Genomic DNA, 19411 nt, shown 5'->3' with positions numbered 1-19411 from the left:
CTGGCTTCACCTGTATTACCTGCCCCAGCTCCCTCTGAACGCTCCACGTGTAATGTGTTCACATTGCTTTTTATGGCAGAGCACCTCTGGGGCCTCACCAGGGCCCAAAGGCGGATGCTTAGCCACTCCTCATCCTTCCTGCCACTGGGTAAAACAAAACCCACGCCAGGAGCCTTTCCTGCGGGGGTAAAGGGGTTCTTGGTTAATGCCCCAGAATGAAAACAGCTGGCCCTAGAAGTTCTCCTGCTCCCTCCTGTGTGCACTCAGGCTTGAGACTTATCAGCATTAACCCCCTTCACCCCCAGCTAGTTAAAAGCCAGACCAACGCTGTCTCAGCTCTGGCCCTGTTGGTGTTGACTCCCGAGGGCTGAAATTGTGCCTCACTGAACAGCAGCTGCTGGTTCGTATGGGCAGCGTAAAACAGCTGCCCTGCCTGTCCACAGGGCTGGTGATGCAGGAGCTGTGACCTCTCTGAACTCTCCAGCCACATCTGGCTTTGAAGGAGTCAGGCCTGACCCACATAGCAAACCAGCCCCATTTTGCTCAAATATTTATCTGTGTGCTGTAATGCCACCTTTCCATTAATTTCCACCCAAACCCCTAGAACCTGTAGCGCAGACAGGTTTACTCATGGGGCAATTCTGCACCACTGCATATGCCCAGAATTTATGTCCCCCCCACAGATTTCTGTGCTTCCCTGCAGAAAAATTTGACTTTCTGATGGGAAAGCAAAGGGAAGCCACAAGAGCGGTCATGTGACCCTCCCCAGCAGTATGTTGTGGATGCCCAGCGCAGCCAGCAGAGAATTAAATCACTGTGGGCCAGAGGGTGGGACTGGGGAAGACTGGGCCAGGCTCAGCTGCTAGTCCCAGCTGGGCTGGGGTGGACAGGACTTCCTCTTCCCCTGCACAGCATCCAGGGCCAGGTCAGACCCACCCCCAGATTTCTCCCCTGGCTGCAGGAAGTTCTGTAAACCCCCCTTCTTTCCCCCTGCTTCCTGCACCCATCGCTCCTCAGGTGCAGGGAGATGGATCCCTGTACAGGGAACTGCTCCCCCTTGAATCCTCACTGCCCACACTCAGAACCCTCCTGCTAAGCCCCACTCCACCTGCACCTAGACCCCCATCCCACTGAGCCCCAACCACCTTCACCTGGACCCCCCTGCAGAGTCCCATTACCATTGCACAGAGAAGCCCTCCAACAAGCCCCTGTGCATCCAGATCCCCCACTGAGATACCCCCACCCAGAACCCTCTGAACCCACATTTGGATCCCTCCACACTTAGACCCTGCCTTGCTGAGCCAGCCAGCCTACACTTTGCATGGAGGGGCAGGGCCCTAGGGTGTTTCTGGGGCAGGCCCAGTCCTTGTGTTGTCAGGGTTGGGTGCAGCCTCACTGTTGAGTCTGTGTCCCGGGGTGGGGTGATCTCCCACCTCTGTGCAGCCAGTGGCCTGAGTTCCCCAATGCCATAGTGGAGCCTTCACGTTTATTTGACGAGTAAAATCTGGAGAATTTTAAAATATTGTGTGCAGAATGCCCTCAGGAGGAAGACAAGGGAGGACACAATGAATTGTAGGAGCCAGAGACACAATCCAACCCCTTGCAGCATGCGAAGGCTCAGAATTCAGGCTGCTCTTTAGCGGAGTGGGAAGAACCTGAGTTCTCTAGGTGTGTCGCCGTTCCCCTGGACAATTTTACGCTGACTGTCGAGAAGAGGCTAGCTGGAGATGATGAGCATGCTAGCACCCAGGGTTATTCTTACTCCAAGCACAGCGTGCAGAAAATGCCCATTTCTTTTCAAAACAAAGCTCAGCCCATCCCACTGAGGCTCCAAGACAAGAGGCCGTTTTTTAAGCTAACATTTACTACTATATGGTAGTGACTGAAGTCCCTCATGCGGGCACTGCACAGTTAGCACACACACATCTCTATATAGAGTATACACTATACAGACTGGGCTTTGTCACGAAGGAGCAGTTTACAGAGTAACTTACTGCATGGGGGGCCCTGCCCACCTGCTTCTCCAGCCAGGGCAGGGCAGTGCAGCCACGAAGGAGGGCTAAGGGCTGCAGCTAACACTCACTACCAGGACTGCTGCTGCCCTGCTTTCTTCTAGACTACGTGCAGCAGGGGATGGAGGAACCATCCCCCCAGAGTCGGGGGCAGAGAGAGGTGGGAGGATTCCGGCATTTGTTCTTTACTGACCCCTCCATGTAAATGAGAGACAGCTCAATGGAGGGCAGAGTGCGCTGAAGAAAACACCACATCCTCCCCACCACTGCCCCCTTGTACCCGCTCCCTGTACACACAGCTCGCAGGACGCCTTTGTGCAAGGTCTCGGCTAACACCCTGGCCGTCCCTACCGTGCAAGAAGTTCCATTCTAGGCCTGCACTGGGGAAGCAGCGCGGGGGCCCCAGACGCCAGGTTTTCCCCAAGGCCCATTGAACATGGGGCACACTTATTCCATGGCAAGAAGGCTCCGGGCTCTGCTCAGAGTGGCAGAGGGTGAAGCACGAGGGCCTGGTACTGGCTCTCAGAGGGCAGCCCTGAGGGTGAGTTAAACCAGCGGTCAGAGAGCCTGGAGAAACACTGCTCTGAAAAGAGGGGGAGACTGCAGTCAGCCGTTTTAGCACTGGTAGAAAAGCCAGCACATCATTCATTCATCCCTTACGACTGCATGCAGCCCTTCCCCTTTTGGTCCCCACCGGCCCCCCAGAACTAACAGAGACAGCAGTGCCAGAGTCCTCTGATGCTGTGGGTAAGGACGAGGAAGCACAGGGGAGCATCACGCTGGCAGTACAAGGAGATGCAAGCTCCGTACCCACAAGGGAGCCAGCGCCCATTAGGGCAGGTAATGCAGGCTCTAAGCAGCGGTGCACTGTGTCCTGCCTGATGGGCAAGGGGGCTGAGACTCTGGAGGACAGAAACGCTCCTCGTTAGACGTTCTCTGGTCAGATCCCTCACTGCACAGGAGACTGCTCCCTGCTCTCTCACACTCCCAGAGCTCCACGGTGTGCTCAGAGCTCCAGCCTGTCCAACACACACTGCTCTGGAGAGGTCCGCTCCTTCCAGCAGCCACTTCTCCCCTTTATCTTGCCTTCAGCTCCACTAACAATTCACTAGGCCCGTGACTGCTCTCTCCAGAAATGGGTCAGCCCGTTGTGGGGATAGTGGTGGATTTTCCACATCCCCCGTGTGAAGGGGGCTGGAATCACAAGATTAGCGAGAGAGTCAGGTTTCTCCTGCAGCCTCTGTACATAAACCCCATATACAGAGTGTTCCTGTCTCTACAGCTGGGGCCATGACAAGTGGGCATGATAGACATGTACGTATCAATGGGCCTAGCATGAGGCAAGGATGGGGATTTCTGTGTTGGTTCTACACAGCCTTCCATATGGGACTGGACCCCTGGCTGCCTCCCTCTGCCACATTGATGGCCACACAGAGCTCTCCTCCTCCAGCTCCTCCAGGAGAGCAGGGCTGGACAGAAAACATTCGTGCACGGAAACAGTTCACCTTCCCGTCGTCAATTCTACCCCGCGCTCAGGACTCAAACCCAGGCGCACTGGTAGGCAGAATCCAGGTCACCATGGTGCTGGATCAGGGCAGAAGTTTCTTCCTCAAATCTGACTGCAGCCACCTGCAGCTCTGAAGGAGACGCTGTGAATGGGGAGTCCCTTCCCAGCAGAGCTCTGGTACTGGGTGGCTCAGTGGTGGTGCAGCACAGTCTGGAGATCCTCAGGTAGGGAACCAATAATGGTCTCAATGTAAAGGCCCACTCGCTGCAGCGTTTCCTCCTTCACAGGCAGGTGATGACACCTGGCTCTGATCTGGGGGGAGGGAAGGAGAGGAGGGGGAATTTTTAATACAGACTCCAAGTATCCCCTTTCTGCTTGTGCCATTAACTCTCCTTACACAGGCTCTCCTTACCTGAAAAGATATACAGGCCCTGAGCAGTGCTGCCCTGTGGAGATGGTTTGAGACCCAAGGGTGGGGTGAGAAGAGCAGGACTGTAGGATCCTTTTTCTAGCATAGCTAAGAGAGGCTCACACCTTCCTGGCTGACTTTGTACTCCATTCAGCAGAGCGGAACGGCAGGAATACACAGTCTCCTATACACTGTGTGTGATCCACTCCCCACCAGAAGGGCCCATGCCCCTAGGAACCCAAGCAGTAGGAGAGAAGAAACTCACCAGCTTCTCGCGAAGTTTCAGAACCAGGTCAACGATCTCCACCTCGGACTTGTCTTTCATCCAGGCCACAATGTTCTATAGCAAGAGAAGAAAAGTTTTCCTAAGGGAATCTCCTTCCGTACAGCAGCTCCCCTCAGAGCTATCTCCCAAACAAAGCCTAGTACCGAGGCAGGGGTGGGGACAGAGGTCCTGCTCCTCGCACAGCTGTGCCCAAGGCTGGGTATTTGCATGTGCTGAATGCAGCACAATGGGTTCCAGGCTGCCTGAGCAGGACGATGTCCTCCCAGCTCTCTGTCTGTGGCAACGCTATCCGCTCCCAGCTGAGCGGAGAGTCCAGCAAGGATGTGACAATGTGCAGGCTTTGCATGGGTCTCTGTCCTCTTGCTCCCGGGCACTGCCAGGATTCCTGCACATTACTCTTGCCGTGTGCTCAGAGTCCACATGTAGCTGCCAAAAGGAGACGGTTGTGGCATTTCTGCGCTGGGGCACTGCACTCAGACCATGCACTCGGCAGGAGCCGGAGGCACCTCAGGCCTTGCAATTTGAGAAATGTCCTCCAGGGAGTTGCTGTCGGAATTCCTGTCTATTTCAGTTCCCAGGAAGGAATCAAGCAAGAGGAGAGGCATCCGATCAGGAACTCAGCTGGCTCTGGAAGGGTCTGAAGAATTAAAATGGCTGCCAGCAGGAGGCAGAGCAGGGTTTGTGCTGGCTCCTGGGAAGGCTGGTCTGACCCCAAACTGGACTCCCATGCACTGAGAGTCAGGCAGTGACTGGGATGTGGAGTACAGTCCCCCCCTCCAGGAGTGCTGAATCGGGACATGCCAGTGGGCATCCCATCACTAGTAATGACACCCAGGCATAGGGATCCCTGCATTTGCTTTCACCCCCTTTTGTCGGAACGTACCGCCTCGCAGATCGCCTCCAGGTGAAGGGCCTCCAGCTTCTGGGTCATTTCCTTGTGTCTCTGACGGTACCAGCCATCGAAGTTGGGAGACTTGAAGAAACGTCTGCAGGAAGAGACGTGAAGCTGAGATGGGGAAGGAGAGCGGACGGGGCTCTGGAGAATGGTACTTGCTGTCTGGTTTCTTCACTATCCATAGGGATTTCCCATCCATTGAAAAGGTGGGTCCAACACAGAGACTTTGGAGGGGGGACAGAATTCTTGGTTCAGTGTAATTAGGGACGTGGATAGGTTAGAACATAAGAACAGCCATACTGGGTCAGACCAAAGGTCCATCTAGCCCAGTATCCTGTCTTCCGACAGTGGCCAATGCCAGGTGTCCCAGAGGGAATGAACCAAACAGGTAACCATCAAATAATCCATCCCCTGTCGCTCATTCTCAGCTTCTGGAAAACAGAGGCTAGGGACACCATTCCTGCCCATCCTGGCTAATAGCCACTGATGGACCTATCCTCCATGAATTTATCTAGTTCTTTTTTGAATCCTGTTATAGTCTTGAACCCTGTTATAGTCACGTATAGGTTGCTAGGGAGAAGGCACCTTTCTGACTCCACCCTCCCTAACCTCTCATATCAATGGCCCGATTTATTCTTAGTCTCAGAAGTTGGCTTCTCATACTATACACAGGTGCTGGTGTCCGGCGAGTTGGCTGCCCTGAGGCAGGCAATGATGAATGCTTCCCGCCTCTGGGCAGGCAGCATGGTCTGATGGTTAAGGCACTGGACTAGAACACAGAAGATTTGGGTTCTATTCTCGGCCCTGCCACAGACTCCTTGTGTTCATTTTCTAGAATTCTGCCCAATCCAGTTTCCAGCGTGTCAGGAAATGGTGCTCCTGGCCTTTCCACGGGGAAATGACTCCACAGCCACATCCAGTGCAGTGCCATTGTGTGTTTTATAATCATCTTAAACTTGCTCTCTCAGTTTAACAGTCTTAGCTCCGTCCCCCGGCACTGCAACTCCCCTCCCTCTTTGGTGTTTGCACCGAACACTTATTGTTGTCACTGAGCTAAACTCCACACATTTAGGTCTTTTTCTCTCTTTATAAGCAAGGGCTTGTGTACACTGCAGCCCTCCACAGTGCAGCTGATAGGTGATTCTGTAGCAGCTTCATTTACAAATGGAGGTTTTTACTGAATGAAATACAGGAATGAAGCATTAGCACAGCTCATTAGTTTTACACGGCCCCTTCATTTTTAATTTTCAGGGTGCTTCAGAATTTCAGACTGGGAATGAAAAGTGACATGGAGAAATCACCAGAGGGAAACTGGCAGCTGGCAAAGGACATCTGAGAAGGCGTAGACGGAAGGAGGCAGTTTGGGATTATGGGATATGCAGAGTAGGTGGATATTCATGCTAAAGTAATCAGCTAACACTGTTGAGATCTACGCTGTCATGTTTCAGAGTTTATCCCCGGTTAAGAATGGAGAATTTCAGACCTTCATTATAGCCTGAAAAAAATCGCTATTTGCAGATTCAAGCAGACGGCACTTTATCAGTGGCACTCAGTTCATGCTTTTAAAGGTTTCTTTGTAACCATATAAAGGCTCAGTGCCCCAGCACAATGGGCCCCAATCTCAATTGAGGCCTTTAAGTGCTGCCATAAAACAAATAATCTTCTTTTTAAATTCAAGCTTAGATTTTGGAGTACAATTCTGTGCCGAGAGATGGATTATGCAGAAAGTTCCATCGTTAAGAACTGCAGAGCACACAAGGTTCTGCCCCATAGACCCTGGTCACGTTCTCTGAACTTCCTCCTATTTGCCAATATTTTTCTGTTAAGTAAGTAATTGAATATTGCAGTTATTGTCACACCAAAACTGCAGAGACAGGAGCTATTCACTTTCCTGCTGCTTGATTTAACCTACAATTGCACTGACTTTATCTGCAGCCTTATGTTCCAAATCCATACGTAATGTGCCTGTCCACTTTCTGGATCTCTTTCAGCACCAGGTCCAGAGTTTTGAAGGTATTTAGGTGCCTAACTCCTTGATTTCAAAGGGCCTAAACAGCTCTGAAAATCTGGACCCCAATGCTTTCCGTATTTCTCCTATCCACTGAGTATCTGGTTTCAGTTTCCCCCTCAGATTTTGATGAAGGTTTGCTCTGTTCTGTTTGCAACTCTCTAATTTTTCATTAGAATAATAATGGGGGGAGCCCTGATACAAGTCGTCTCAAACTTTATCCTAAAGACCCTCTATTATTATCTATAATAAGGTAGCACCTACAGGCCCCAATCAGCATCAGGGTCCCATTGTGCTGGGTGTTGTACAAACACATACGGATTGTCATACTGGATCAGAACCATGGTCTATCTAGGCCAGTACCTCGTCTCTGACTGTGGCAAGAACCAGCTGCTTCAGGAGCAAGGTGTACATGGAACTCCCTAGTGGACAATGATGGAATAATGTGCCTCTGGAGGAAGTTTCTCCCCAAACCTATCACACTCAGGGGCAGGCTATCACCCTGAAACAGGAGAGTTTATAGTCCTACTAAAGCCTGACAGTTCCGTGTCATGTATAAATATTATTTATACATAAGCAGGATTAACTCTGTTTGCTGTTCCTCCCGGCCCTTATAACCTGGCCAGTTCCCCGTTGGCCTCAAGCTTTTCAAAGGGAATGGTCTCTCCCTTGAAGCTGCTCTCTTCTCCCGATGAGTCTAAGCCAGGATTTGGCAGGTATGGTCGTTATACCCTTTACTTGCTGATGATGAGACAAGACAACCAAACACCACATTCTTACCTGTACAGGCCTAACCAGTCACCCCTAAGTACACAGGTGAGTTGGGGACCAGCATGTTCAAGGGTCTTCATGAAATCCTCCTGTCGGAAAGGACGGATCTGGGGAGGATTCTGTGCAACGAAAAGAACATATCGCAATGCAGCCCCAAGTACTGGGAATGAAGCTCAGAGCTCCTAGGAAGAGTCTATGCAGGATACACCGAGAACCTAGGAGAACCACCAAGTGCCTGAAACTGCACATCTCAAACAATTCTGCTAGGAGAGTTTACGTTACAGATCTCTAACAGCCTCGCTCAGCTGAAAACTCCTGTAAAGAGGAAACATCTGTCCCAGTGTTCATTCTATCTCCCTTTTCAGGGAGAACAATCCTGTCCTTGTAATAAGGGCAGTTTGAGAGTGGGCCATAGTATTTCACAGATTCCTACATCTTTCCTAACAGTCCTGCCTGGGGGATGGGGGAGAGGGGATGAGCTCCTTGTGGCTGGGCACTCTTGGGTTGTCCTATGATCCAGTGTGACAGTCTGTACCCCCCTGTTCTCCCTTTTATAATACTGTGTTAAATTTTGTACAAAGCATAAGGTATAATTTGAAAATTCCTGATTTGCTGATCATTATTGTCCTGTAAAATGTTTGGCAACATTGTATGTAAAGAGATAAGATTGCATTGTATAACATTACCAAGACATGGTCCAGAATGTTCTGGAGGGCAGTCACAGACAAGTTCCCCAGAGACAAAAGGCTAGCCAATGCCTCACCCAGGTGTCAACGAGATCAAATGGACCATCACCTGATTAAGTAGCCACTCTTGGGCAAAAGAGAGGGTATGGGCAAAAAATCTACATTTTGACAAAGAAGCACCATAAGGTTCCTGACCCCATAGACTTTCTGTCTCCTGAACATCAGCTGGAGATGATTCTTGTGCAAGAGAAAGGGCTAGACACAGACAGGACAGACACCCCAAAACATCTCTCCCTGCTCTCTACCCACAGCATCCATCAACACCTAAAGAACAAGAAAGTAGCACTGGACTGGGGGGAAGACCCTGACTGAGAGAGGTTCAGCCAGTAAGACTGCTGGAACATGTGGTGAGAGAGATTTTTGCTTTGTATTCACTCAGCTTGTTAAGTTAGGTTTTAGTTGTGTTTTACCTTTGATTTCTTTGTAACCAATTCTGACTTGTATGCCTCATTACTTGTTGTCACTTAAAATCTATCTGCAGTTAATACTTTATTGTTTTATCTAAACCAGTGTGTTTGGGAAACTCCATTTGGGAGACCAGGATTTGTGCATATAATTTTCTATTAGTAAATGACAGACTTCATATGAGCTTGTATCGTCCAGGAGGAGTGTGAGCAGTACAAGAGGCACATTTCTGGGGGAAAGTCTGGGACTGGGAGTTTGCTGGTGTTGCCCTGAAATGTAATTCAGGAATGGCTAGCTATAGCACTCATACAGTATAGCTGGGAGTGATTTACATGCTGGAGACTGTGTGTGGACAGACCAGGAGTAGTTGTTTTCACCACAAAGCAGGGTAAAAGGAACCCCAGGTTGGAGAATTGAGAGGACACAGCTCCGTCATTCCAGATTGTATCCTGGATAATGTCACACCCAGATCTAAGTCCTGGAGGGCCTGGGCACTCTTGTGACCCAGATCTAGGAGCTCTAGAGGGCCTGGGCCTTGGGCACTTTCCCCACATCTGAGCAGTCTGTTGCATTCGGGAACATTGGGACAATTTCCCAAGAAAATGATCAGCCCAGAAGTGTAACTATTCCAAATCTCTATAAGGAAATCAAATGAAAACAGACATACCTTCCATGGAGTAATGGCCCTCTGTAGAGGCATCAGACTCGCAATGTAATGCTCCTATGGAGTAGCAGTGAAAACAGAACTTAGACTAATTAGAGAGCCCTTCCCAAGGTCATTAGGTGTCAAGCTGTGCTTCAGGAGACACCAACATGCCATGCAGTGAACAACCTTTCATTCTCTTTTCCCCTTCTTTGTTGTGTAGGTTTCCACAAGTCCAGATGCTCGTTTGCTTATCTCCCCACCATCCCCACCGCCGGGGGAAGCTAAGACATTAAAACCAGCTGCCGTTAAAGTTTTAAGAATGCCACACAGGATGAGATCTGATGGGAGGGAATGAACAACAGGAGCTGAGTGAGACTCAGAAAACACTGTCATCACAACTCCCCTCCTTGGAACAAATTAGAGGGAGAAGCCAATGCGATTCTAACTGGAACGTCTAGCAAGTCGCTCTCTAACAGAGCAGGAACAGAAGAGGGGTTGAAAAAAGCAACCATTACCATGACCAGGAACAGACATCCAGACAGGGCTCTTAACAAATACTATGGTAGGGCACGAACCCATAAGAACTAAATACTGGGGCTGTCGATTAATCACAGTTAACTCATGCGATTAACTCAAAAAAATTAATCGAGATAAAAAAATTAATCGTGATTAATCGCAGTTTTAATTGCAATGTTAAACAGTATAATACCAATTGAAATGTATTAAATATTTTTGGACGCTTTTTTACATTTTTAAATATATTAATTTCAATTACACCACAGAATACAAAGTGTACAGTGCTCACTTGATATTATTTTTGATTACAAATATTTGCACTATAAAAATGATGAACAAAATAAATAGTATTTTTCAATTCACCTCATACAAATACTGTAGTGTGAGCTCTTTATCGTGAAAGTGCAACTTACAAATGTAGATTCTTTTTTGTTACATAACTGAACTCAAAATCAAAACAATGTAAAATTTTAGAGCCTACAAGTACACTCAGTCCTACTTCTTGTTCAGCTAATCACTAAGTGAAACAAGTTTGTTTACATTTATGGGAAATAATGCTGCCCGCTTCTTATTTACAATGTCACCTGAAAGTGAGACACCCCAAAACGTCTCTTTCGTATGGCACTTTTGTAGCCGGCATTGCAAGGTATTTACATGCCAGATATGCTAAACATATGTATGCCCCTTCATGCTTCAGCCACTATTCCAGAGGACATGCTTCCGTGCTGATGATACTTGATAAAAAATAATACGTTAATTAAATTAAATTAAATTAGTGACTGAACTCCTTGGGGGAGAACTGTACATATCCTGCTCTGTTTTACCAACATTCTGCCATCTATTTCATGTTAAAGCAGTCTCGGATGATGACCCAGCACATGTTGTTCATTTTAAGAACACTTTCACTGCAGATTTGACAAAATAAAAAGGTACCAATGTGAGATTTACAAAGATAGCTACAGTATTTGAACCGAGGTTTAAGAATCTGAAGTGCCTTCTAAAATCTGAGAGGGACGAGGTGTGGAGCATGCTTTCAAAAGTCCTAAAAGAGCAACACTCTGATGCGAAAACTACAGAAGCCGAACCACCAAAAAAAAAAAAAACCACCCAAAAAGAACAACAACAAAAAACCTTCTGCTGGTGGCATCTGACTCAGATGATGAAAATGAACATGCCTCAATCCGCACTGCTTTGGATTGTATCAAGCAGAACCCATCATCAGCATGGATGCATGTCCTCTGGAATGGTGGTTGAAGCATGAAGATACATACGAATCTTTGGCGCATCTGGCACGTAAATATCTTGCGATGCTGGCTACAACAGTGCCATGAGAACGCCTGTTCTCACTTTCAGGTGACAGTGTAAACAAGAAGAGGGCAGCATTATCTCCTGCAAATGTAAACAAACTTGTTTGTCTGAATGATTGGCTGAACATGAAGTAGGACTAAGTGGACTTGTAAGCGCTAAAGTTTTACATTGTTTTGTTTTTTCGTGCAGTTTTTTTGTACATAATTCTACATTTGTAAGTTCAACTTTCATGATAAAGAGATTGCACTACAGTACTTGTATTAGGTGAACTGAAAAATACTATTTCTTTTGTTTTATACAGTGCAAATATTTGTAATCAAAAATAAATATAAAGTGAGCACTGCACACTTTGTATTCTGTGTTGTAATTAAAATCAGTATGTCTGAAAATGTAGAAAACATCCAAAAATATTTAAATAAATGGTATTCTATTATTAACAGTGCGATTAATCACAAATAAATTTTTTAATTGCTTGACAGCCCTACTAAATACTAGATACAGCAGGAAGAAAAGGAGTACTTGTGGCACCTTAGAGACTAACACATTTATTTGAGCATAAGCTTTCGTGAGCTACAGCTCACTTCATCGGATGCATACAGATACAGCAGGGGAAGTTTTCAAATTGGTGTGTGGGATTTAAGCCCATTGTTCCAATCAAAGTTGATGGGAACCCTGGGGTTAGCTTTCCATTCCCTTCTGTAAACATCTCCCTTGCCATCTCTTAGCTGGATACAGGCTAAGATAGCAGAATAGGTGTCAGAGACCAATCAGAGGAGAAGTTAATTCTTGTGCAGGAGAAAAGGTTTGTTCCCATTATACACATTGTGCTGGGTGTCAGGACTGCAGAGCTAAGCACAGTACCAGTCAAACCTGCTAGAACCTGCCAATTAGAAGACAAGTTTATTCTTCTCTAAGAAGAATTAAAATGTCTGTGATGGTGTTCAGGCCTCTGGCATAGAACCTGTCTTTGTGGAATAACCTAGAGGGCAGGGTGGAACCCAGCATTCAGTCATACGCTGTTCATCGCCCCCATACTCCTTCACCACACAGATCAACAACCCCCCTACTCACCAGGGGGATAATGAAACTCTGTGTGAGCTCCAGCAGGTGGCGCCTCAAAAGGGCACTTTGGACTTCAGATGGGCGCTTCCTCTGAACCCCCTGCAGATAGAGAGCGAAGTTACAGCGCAGGGGAAGAGCTCATGAAGAAACCATTTAACAGCCAGCAGCTTTAGTAGGCAAGAGCTGAGGTTATGCATGTGTGTGCAGTTCTCAGCAAAACACGGCAGCTGCATACAGCCAGTCAAGGGGCAGACTGGAAAAGAATAATTTTGTGCACTCTCCCAAGCTTGGCCCAGAATACAAGCTCCACTCACTAAAGTGAGATGCCACTCACCTAGACAAGATTGTTTAGATCTGCCTAATATGATCATCCCTCTCCTTTTTTGCTAACAATGCTAACGGTTAAGACATCATTAGGCTCCAGAGCTCAATCAAGTGAAATAATCTTCTGAGAAGAGCGTCCCAGTAATTTTAACCCACTCTTGGATACCCTGGACTAAACCATGACTGCGGTCAGGGAATTTTAACCCACTCTTGGATACCCTGGACTAAACCATGACTGCGGTCAGGGTGAAGTCAAAGACCTTGGACCAAAGGGAAAACCAGTACTATTTCTCCTTTGGGCTTCAACAGTTTCATCCAGACTTTTGCACTGCTTTCCTGCAGCGCTATACAGGATGGGGGATAGGGATAGGAAATGCTCACCTTTAACAATCTCTTTATCAGGGTTTTGTCTTTGTGCAGAAATGTCTTGTAAGAGGTGTAGATTCCTAGATTAAAAACACAGAAATGCTTAAAAACAAATCACACCCCGCTGCCAGTTTCTCAAGGTCACATTGTGCAGTAAAGCCTTGTTCACAAGCAGGGGAGGTGAATTTCCCAATCTCACTCTGGCTAGTTAGAGAAAAAGCTCTGACAACAGAACCCTCCTCAAATGACAAGAGTTGCTGCCACAACAGCACTCACAGTAGGATTAACCTTAGAGACCTTCCGACTGCCCTAAGGCCCCCCCCACCCTCAGAAGAAAATGTCACAGAAAAAGACACGTAACCAGCAGCATTAGCTCAGGACTAGACTTGAGTTGAATAGTTCAGTGGTGTTAGATAGCTGTATCTACCTAACTAGGTACTTATGGGTCCCTTCACCGTATCTGAAAGCCTCCCAAATACTCAATAGAAATTATATAAATTTCTCTCCACTCCCAACCTGCAGATTAAATAGCCTGATTAATATCTGAGAGGGAGGGGATGTGTTGCGTGTCTGTGACAAGAACATATTGAAAGTCTCAGCATGAGTTCTGAGCATGGTGAGGCCTGTGGCCTCATCTCCTGCAGAAATGAATTCATAAGAACAGCCATACTGGGCCAGACCAATGGTCCACCTAGCCCAGTAACCTGTCTCTGGTCGTGGCCAGTGCCAGCTGCTTCCAAGGGAATGAACAGTACAGGGCAATTTTGAGACTCCTGACACCAAGTCCCAGCATCTGGCAGTTGGAGGTTTAGGGATACATGGGGTTGCATCCCTGATCATCTTGGCTAACAGTCATTGATGGACCTATTCTCCAAGTCTAGGCTCAGCTCCCCTGAAAGTTCTGTCTCTCCCCTCACAAGCCTCTCCCTATTAGCCAACAGCTTCATTTCCCCAATGGAACAGAACTGTCCTGGGAAGTCATGGCAGGGGAGCCAACCTCTCAGATAGTTAGGGTCAGTTCCAGAGAGGGGACTACAAACTGGACTGTCAGTGGGGAGCCACTGCAGAGTGTTGAGCACCATCACGATGTATTCATGTGATCTTGTTGCTAAGCGGGCAGGCTGTGCATTTTTCAGAGCGAGAGGCTTTGTTAGTGTATTAGGTATAGAGAGTTTATCACCTGCTCATGGATCACTGTGACCAAGTCGGTGGCTGAAAGAATGAGGCAGTGTCTTCTGGCTAGGTGCAGATGGACATGGGTGCTTTTTGCCACTTTCAGGACTCATTTGGCCTGAGGCAGGCCAAGCCAACCAACACCCATAGTGGGTTTAACCAGATGCGACAATTAAAGGAAACTTATACACAAGTCAAACATTCCGATGCGTCACTCCCCAGCACGTGGTTTTACACCTCTCTTCCCACCAACTGATGTTTCCTTAGAAATGCTAATTCATTGCAAAGAGGCTAGAGCCCCAGACTTCCTGCAAATCTGTGAAGATTCAGGGTAAGTCTACACTGCAAATAAAGACCCGTGGCAGCAAGTCTTTGAGCCCAAGTCAACTGACTCAGGCTCGTGCTATGGGGCTAAAAATAGCAGTGTAGACGTTCCCACTCAAGCCGGAGCCTGGGCTCTGAAACCCTTCAGGGGCAGGTCTCAGAGCCCAAGTGTCTACACTACTATTTTTAGCCCCATAGGGCAAGTCCCACAAGCTTGAGTCAGTTGACCTGGGCTCTGAGTCTCATTGCTGCTGATATAGCTCCTGTGTCTGGGGCCAGGGGCCCTCTTATTTCATGTGAGCTGCAATGCCTAGGCACAATGGGGCGAGTTAAGGGAAGCAGAAGCGAGGCTTGAGTTGTATCACTGCACTGCAGAGATAAGAGTAGACACACCGAGGGAGGGGGAACAGACCGGTGATTCAGTCCAGCCACAGACCCCTGAAGACAGAACAGCCCCACAAAACACTGCTAAACCCCACTGTCTTCAGCCGGTCAGAGCTATAAAGCTACACATCGGGCTACACAAGTACTTCCCAACAACCACCGGGAGAAACCTCTAATGAGGCTTCTACCATCTCCAAGGCTTCTCCTTCCTCACACAGAGAAGAGGACAATGCCCACAACAAACACATTGCTGCAAAGCCTTCAAACTCAGCAAAGAGGAAGGATAAATGCAATTAAACCAAAACTGACGTTAAATGGGAATTACCCGGCTTAGTGTCCAGAGTTTTCAGTTTGGTTAGTTTCTTCACCTTGACTTGTTTGGGTAAGTCACCTGTGGAAAGACACACAGGGTCTAGTACCAGGTTACAAAGGCTGCAGTTCTAGCCTCATAGCCACAGCACACATGTGGGAGGACTCACACTTTAGACCATCCATGCCAAACATGCAAAACTTAAACTGTATCCTCCTGTGATATGAATACTAAGCTAGTGCTGGTATCCCAACTGCTACAGGGAGCTTTCAGACCTGCCTCTGCCAGCCCACGGTGGTGACAGGAAAAAAGGTAATAACAAGAGTCGTGTAGAGAAGAACTCCTCAGCCCAACCTACAGCAGCGCTCTTCGTTTTTCAGAAAAGAAAACCAGTGTCTCTCTACCAAGCACTTCTCTCCTATTTCCTTCCATCTTCATTCCCAAGAATAATCTTCCATTTCCTTAAAGCTTAGAAGAAAGAAAAACTAAATTTGTTGTAATTTTCTTAAGACTTTGCCTTAACTGCTGTGACCTCAGCACCCAGGCTAGCAGCCTGAACTACCCTCTCTGAGTCCCCGATCCTCGGAGGGGTGGAGATGTGCACATGTAACTGTTGCTGAGACACACCACTGCATGGGCCAGCTCACTGTCAACCTCTGAGTCTAATGCAGAAAGACAAGCTTCGGTTAGAGCTTTACCTGACATTTTGAGCTCCCCGATCCGAAGAAGGTGAGGCCAGTGCTGGAGTGTTTTGATAAAGAAAGGATTTGTGACTCCCACAACAATGTTCGGCCTAGAGAGAGAAGGTTGAGACTAAAGTGGAAGCCGGAGCAACAATGCCCACAGAGGTCCTTCATGCAGCTTGTGCTGAATCATAGAATATCAGGGTTGGAAGGGACCTCAGGAGGTCATCTAGTCCAACCCCCTGCTCAAAAGCAGGACCCATCCCCAATTAAATCATCCCAGCCAGGGCTTTGTCAAGCCTGACCTTAACAACTTCTAAGGAAGGAGATTCCACCACCTCCCTAGGCAACACATTCCAGTGTTTCACCACCCTCCTAGTGAAAAAGTTTTTCCTGACTAGAGGTTCCTTTCACACAGGACAACCAGGGTACTTACGGGGCTTGTGTCCTGGTGGTGTACTCCTTAAACTCGCTGTCATGGATAGTGAAATATGGACGGTAGTCACAGCAGTACTTAAGAGGGGTGAGACAGCTGAAAGAATAATACAGGAGTATTGTAGTCATCGTGAAAGACAGCTCACGCTGGAGAGGAACAATTTTGGGACAGGTCAGTTTCCTAGTGGTCACTGCTTTGCTCTGCCAGATGAAACACACTGGAGGATTTCCCCTCCCTCCCTCCCTAAACTGGCGGTATGTCTACCCTTCGAGCTGGAGGTGTCATTACCAGACTGAGGAGTCACGCTCACATGAGCTCTGACAGAGCCAGCATGCTGAAAGTAGAGCGTAGCCATGGCAGCGCAAGTGGCAGGAGGAGCCAGCCACCCTGAATATGTGCCTAGGGTCTCCCATGGGTACGTACTCAAGGCAACTAGCCCCTGCTGTGGCTTGCACTGGCATGGCTGCGCTCTGTGTTTAGTGAGTTGGCTCTATGAGAGCTAGCGCAAGTGTGTTTCCTTGAGATGGGGATCACACTCTAGCTCCAAGTGCAGATATAGGCTCAGAGTGCTGCTGACAGGGCCCTCCCTAGGGGGGTGCGGAGCCCAGGACAAACCAGCCACCACTGGTTTGGGGCCCCCGCTCTGCATCGGCAGCTGGGCTGGCAGGATGGATCTGGCGTGGTGCTGCACTGCCTGCTCCTGCTGGCGCCTTCTGCAGGGCTTTTGTTGGCCATAGCGCCACGGCAGCTCAGGGCTCCGGCTGGGGCAGGGGACTTGCTGCACCAAAACGTGGGTGGCCGAGCCAGGCGCTGTATCCGCTAAACGCCAACAAGATGGCAGGCCCTGCGAAAGTGATGGATTCGTCTTCCGGCAGTGGTGCTGGAATATTTTTAATAGTGGGGGTGCTGAAAGCCAGCCCCCTTACCCCTGTTCCCCCTCCCCCACCACCACCCCTGAGCTGAGGCCAGAAGCCCGCACCCCACAGTTCCGGCACCTGTGTCTTCCGGGAACAACCGCACCGGCCAATCACTCCAGCCCGCGGGGCCTGGAGAGGTCACCCCAATTCGCCCTACCCAAGGGACGGCTCTGGCTGCTGAGACAGCATACAAAACTGGGGAGAGGAAACTTTGGTTCATGAACTACCAACCCTATCAAGTTGGAGATTCTCACCATTCTCTTCCTGGTTCAGGTGGAATAAGAGCAGAACTGTTTTAAACACTGTAGTAATTATGTGGTTTCTTATTTTACACATATACAGTAACTCCTCGCTTAACGTTGTAGTTATGTGCCTGAAAAATGCTTGAAGCAAAACGATGTTAAACGAATCCAAGTTCCCCATAAGAACTAATGTAAATGGGGGGAGTTAGGTTCCAGGGAAATTTTTTTTGCCCAACAAAAGACACTCTCTCTCTCTCTCTCTCTCTCTATATATATATATATAGATATACACACACACACACAGTATAAGTTTTAAAAAAACAATTTAATACTGTACACAGCAATGATGATTATGAAGCTTGGTTGCGGTGGTGAAATCAGAGGGTGGAAGAGGGTGGGATATTTCCCAGGGAATGCCTTACTGCTAAACAATGAACTAGCACTCAGCTGAGCCCTCAAGGGTTAACACGTTGTTAACGTAGCCTTACAATCTACAAGGCAGCACGAATGGAGGGAGGAGACACAGCATGGCAGAGAGAGACAAAGACACACACTCTGCGTGCGTGCGAGAGAGAGAGAGGCGCATTGCCCCTTTTAGTACGCTGACCCCATTCTAAGTACATTGCCTTTTTAAGTAGATCAGCAAGTTGAGACAGCAGCTGCTGCCAGCAAGCTCCCTCTATCCTGAGCCCTGTCGTGTCCGCCCACTGCTCAGTGGAAACGGGGTACAGGAGCGGGGGGAGGGGGACACCCTGACATTAGCACCCCTCTTTCCCCTCCGCCCCCACATAGCAAGCAGGAGGCTCGGGGAGCAGCTCTGAGGCAGAGAGCAGGAGCATTACACGGCAGTGGGGGGGAGGGACAGCTGAACTGCCGGCAATTGGTAGCCTGCTGGGTGGCTGCCCCACAGGGAACTTAGGGGAGCTGATAGGGGGGCTGCCGGTCCACCCTGGTTCCAAGCCCCCACCAGCTCCAACGGGCTGCTCTTCCTGCAAGCACTGGACTGCAGGCGACTGCCAAACAACGTTACAAGGGAGCACTGCGCAACTTTAAACAAGCATGTTCTCTAATTGATCAGCAACATAACAATGAAACCACCTTAACCAGGACAATGTTAAGTGAGGAGTTACTGTACTTGCATACACAAATTAGATCAGATTCAATTCACTGGACAAAGCAGTGGTTTTAAAGGGAGGAGAATTAATAGTATCCTGTGGCAGTCACTCGCGATTCAAACAAATTACCTGGTAAGTGCCAGAACCATTTCTGAGGAAATTGTAGGGGATGGCGCCATTACAACTATTGGCTCCCCCAGTAGCATCAGCTCCCACAGCATCTGGATATGAATTAGCACTGGCTGGAAACATCTGTTAGTGAAAGAGAGAGTAACAGGGTAAGGCTACAAATGGAGTTCCTGAAAGAACAGACTCCAGTATTAGGCACATTCAGCTGCTCATCTGCACATTTAAGATCTAGGATGGGTTTCTAATATCCTGCAGCAGTGAGTTCCACAAGGTAACCACACACACACACACACTTCCTGTAAATCATTTCAAATCTGTTAAAAGGAAACATTTTAAGCAATATATAGTTACTCTGTGGATCTCACTGCTCACTGGATATATTTTACGCAAAATAAGATACATGTAAAAGGGAATAGGATCTACAGTATATTAATAAC

At 48.3% G+C, this 19411-nt stretch overlaps 1 protein-coding gene across 1 annotated transcript in view; it reads right to left on the bottom strand.

The window, feature by feature from the left end:
- Nucleotides 1-1469: 1469 nt before the first annotated feature.
- Nucleotides 1470-19411, bottom strand: part of DENND6B (DENN domain containing 6B) — a 40685-nt gene continuing 22743 nt past the window's right edge. The window contains exons 10-20 of the mRNA XM_048823977.2: nucleotides 18975-19097; nucleotides 16572-16667; nucleotides 16151-16245; nucleotides 15468-15533; nucleotides 13277-13341; nucleotides 12581-12670; nucleotides 9707-9760; nucleotides 7898-8007; nucleotides 5098-5200; nucleotides 4194-4268; nucleotides 1470-3831 (exon numbers count right to left, since the gene is read on the bottom strand). Of these exons, the coding sequence (XP_048679934.1) occupies nucleotides 3709-3831; nucleotides 4194-4268; nucleotides 5098-5200; nucleotides 7898-8007; nucleotides 9707-9760; nucleotides 12581-12670; nucleotides 13277-13341; nucleotides 15468-15533; nucleotides 16151-16245; nucleotides 16572-16667; nucleotides 18975-19097 (1000 nt within the window). The 3' untranslated portion in view covers nucleotides 1470-3708. The remainder of the gene's footprint in view (nucleotides 3832-4193; nucleotides 4269-5097; nucleotides 5201-7897; nucleotides 8008-9706; nucleotides 9761-12580; nucleotides 12671-13276; nucleotides 13342-15467; nucleotides 15534-16150; nucleotides 16246-16571; nucleotides 16668-18974; nucleotides 19098-19411) is intronic.

Source organism: Caretta caretta, chromosome 1, assembly GCF_965140235.1.
Source record: "Caretta caretta isolate rCarCar2 chromosome 1, rCarCar1.hap1, whole genome shotgun sequence".
Lineage (NCBI taxonomy): Eukaryota > Metazoa > Chordata > Testudines > Cheloniidae > Caretta > Caretta caretta.
Note: the sequence above shows the minus strand (reverse complement) of the source record. Positions and strands in the feature narration are given on the sequence as shown.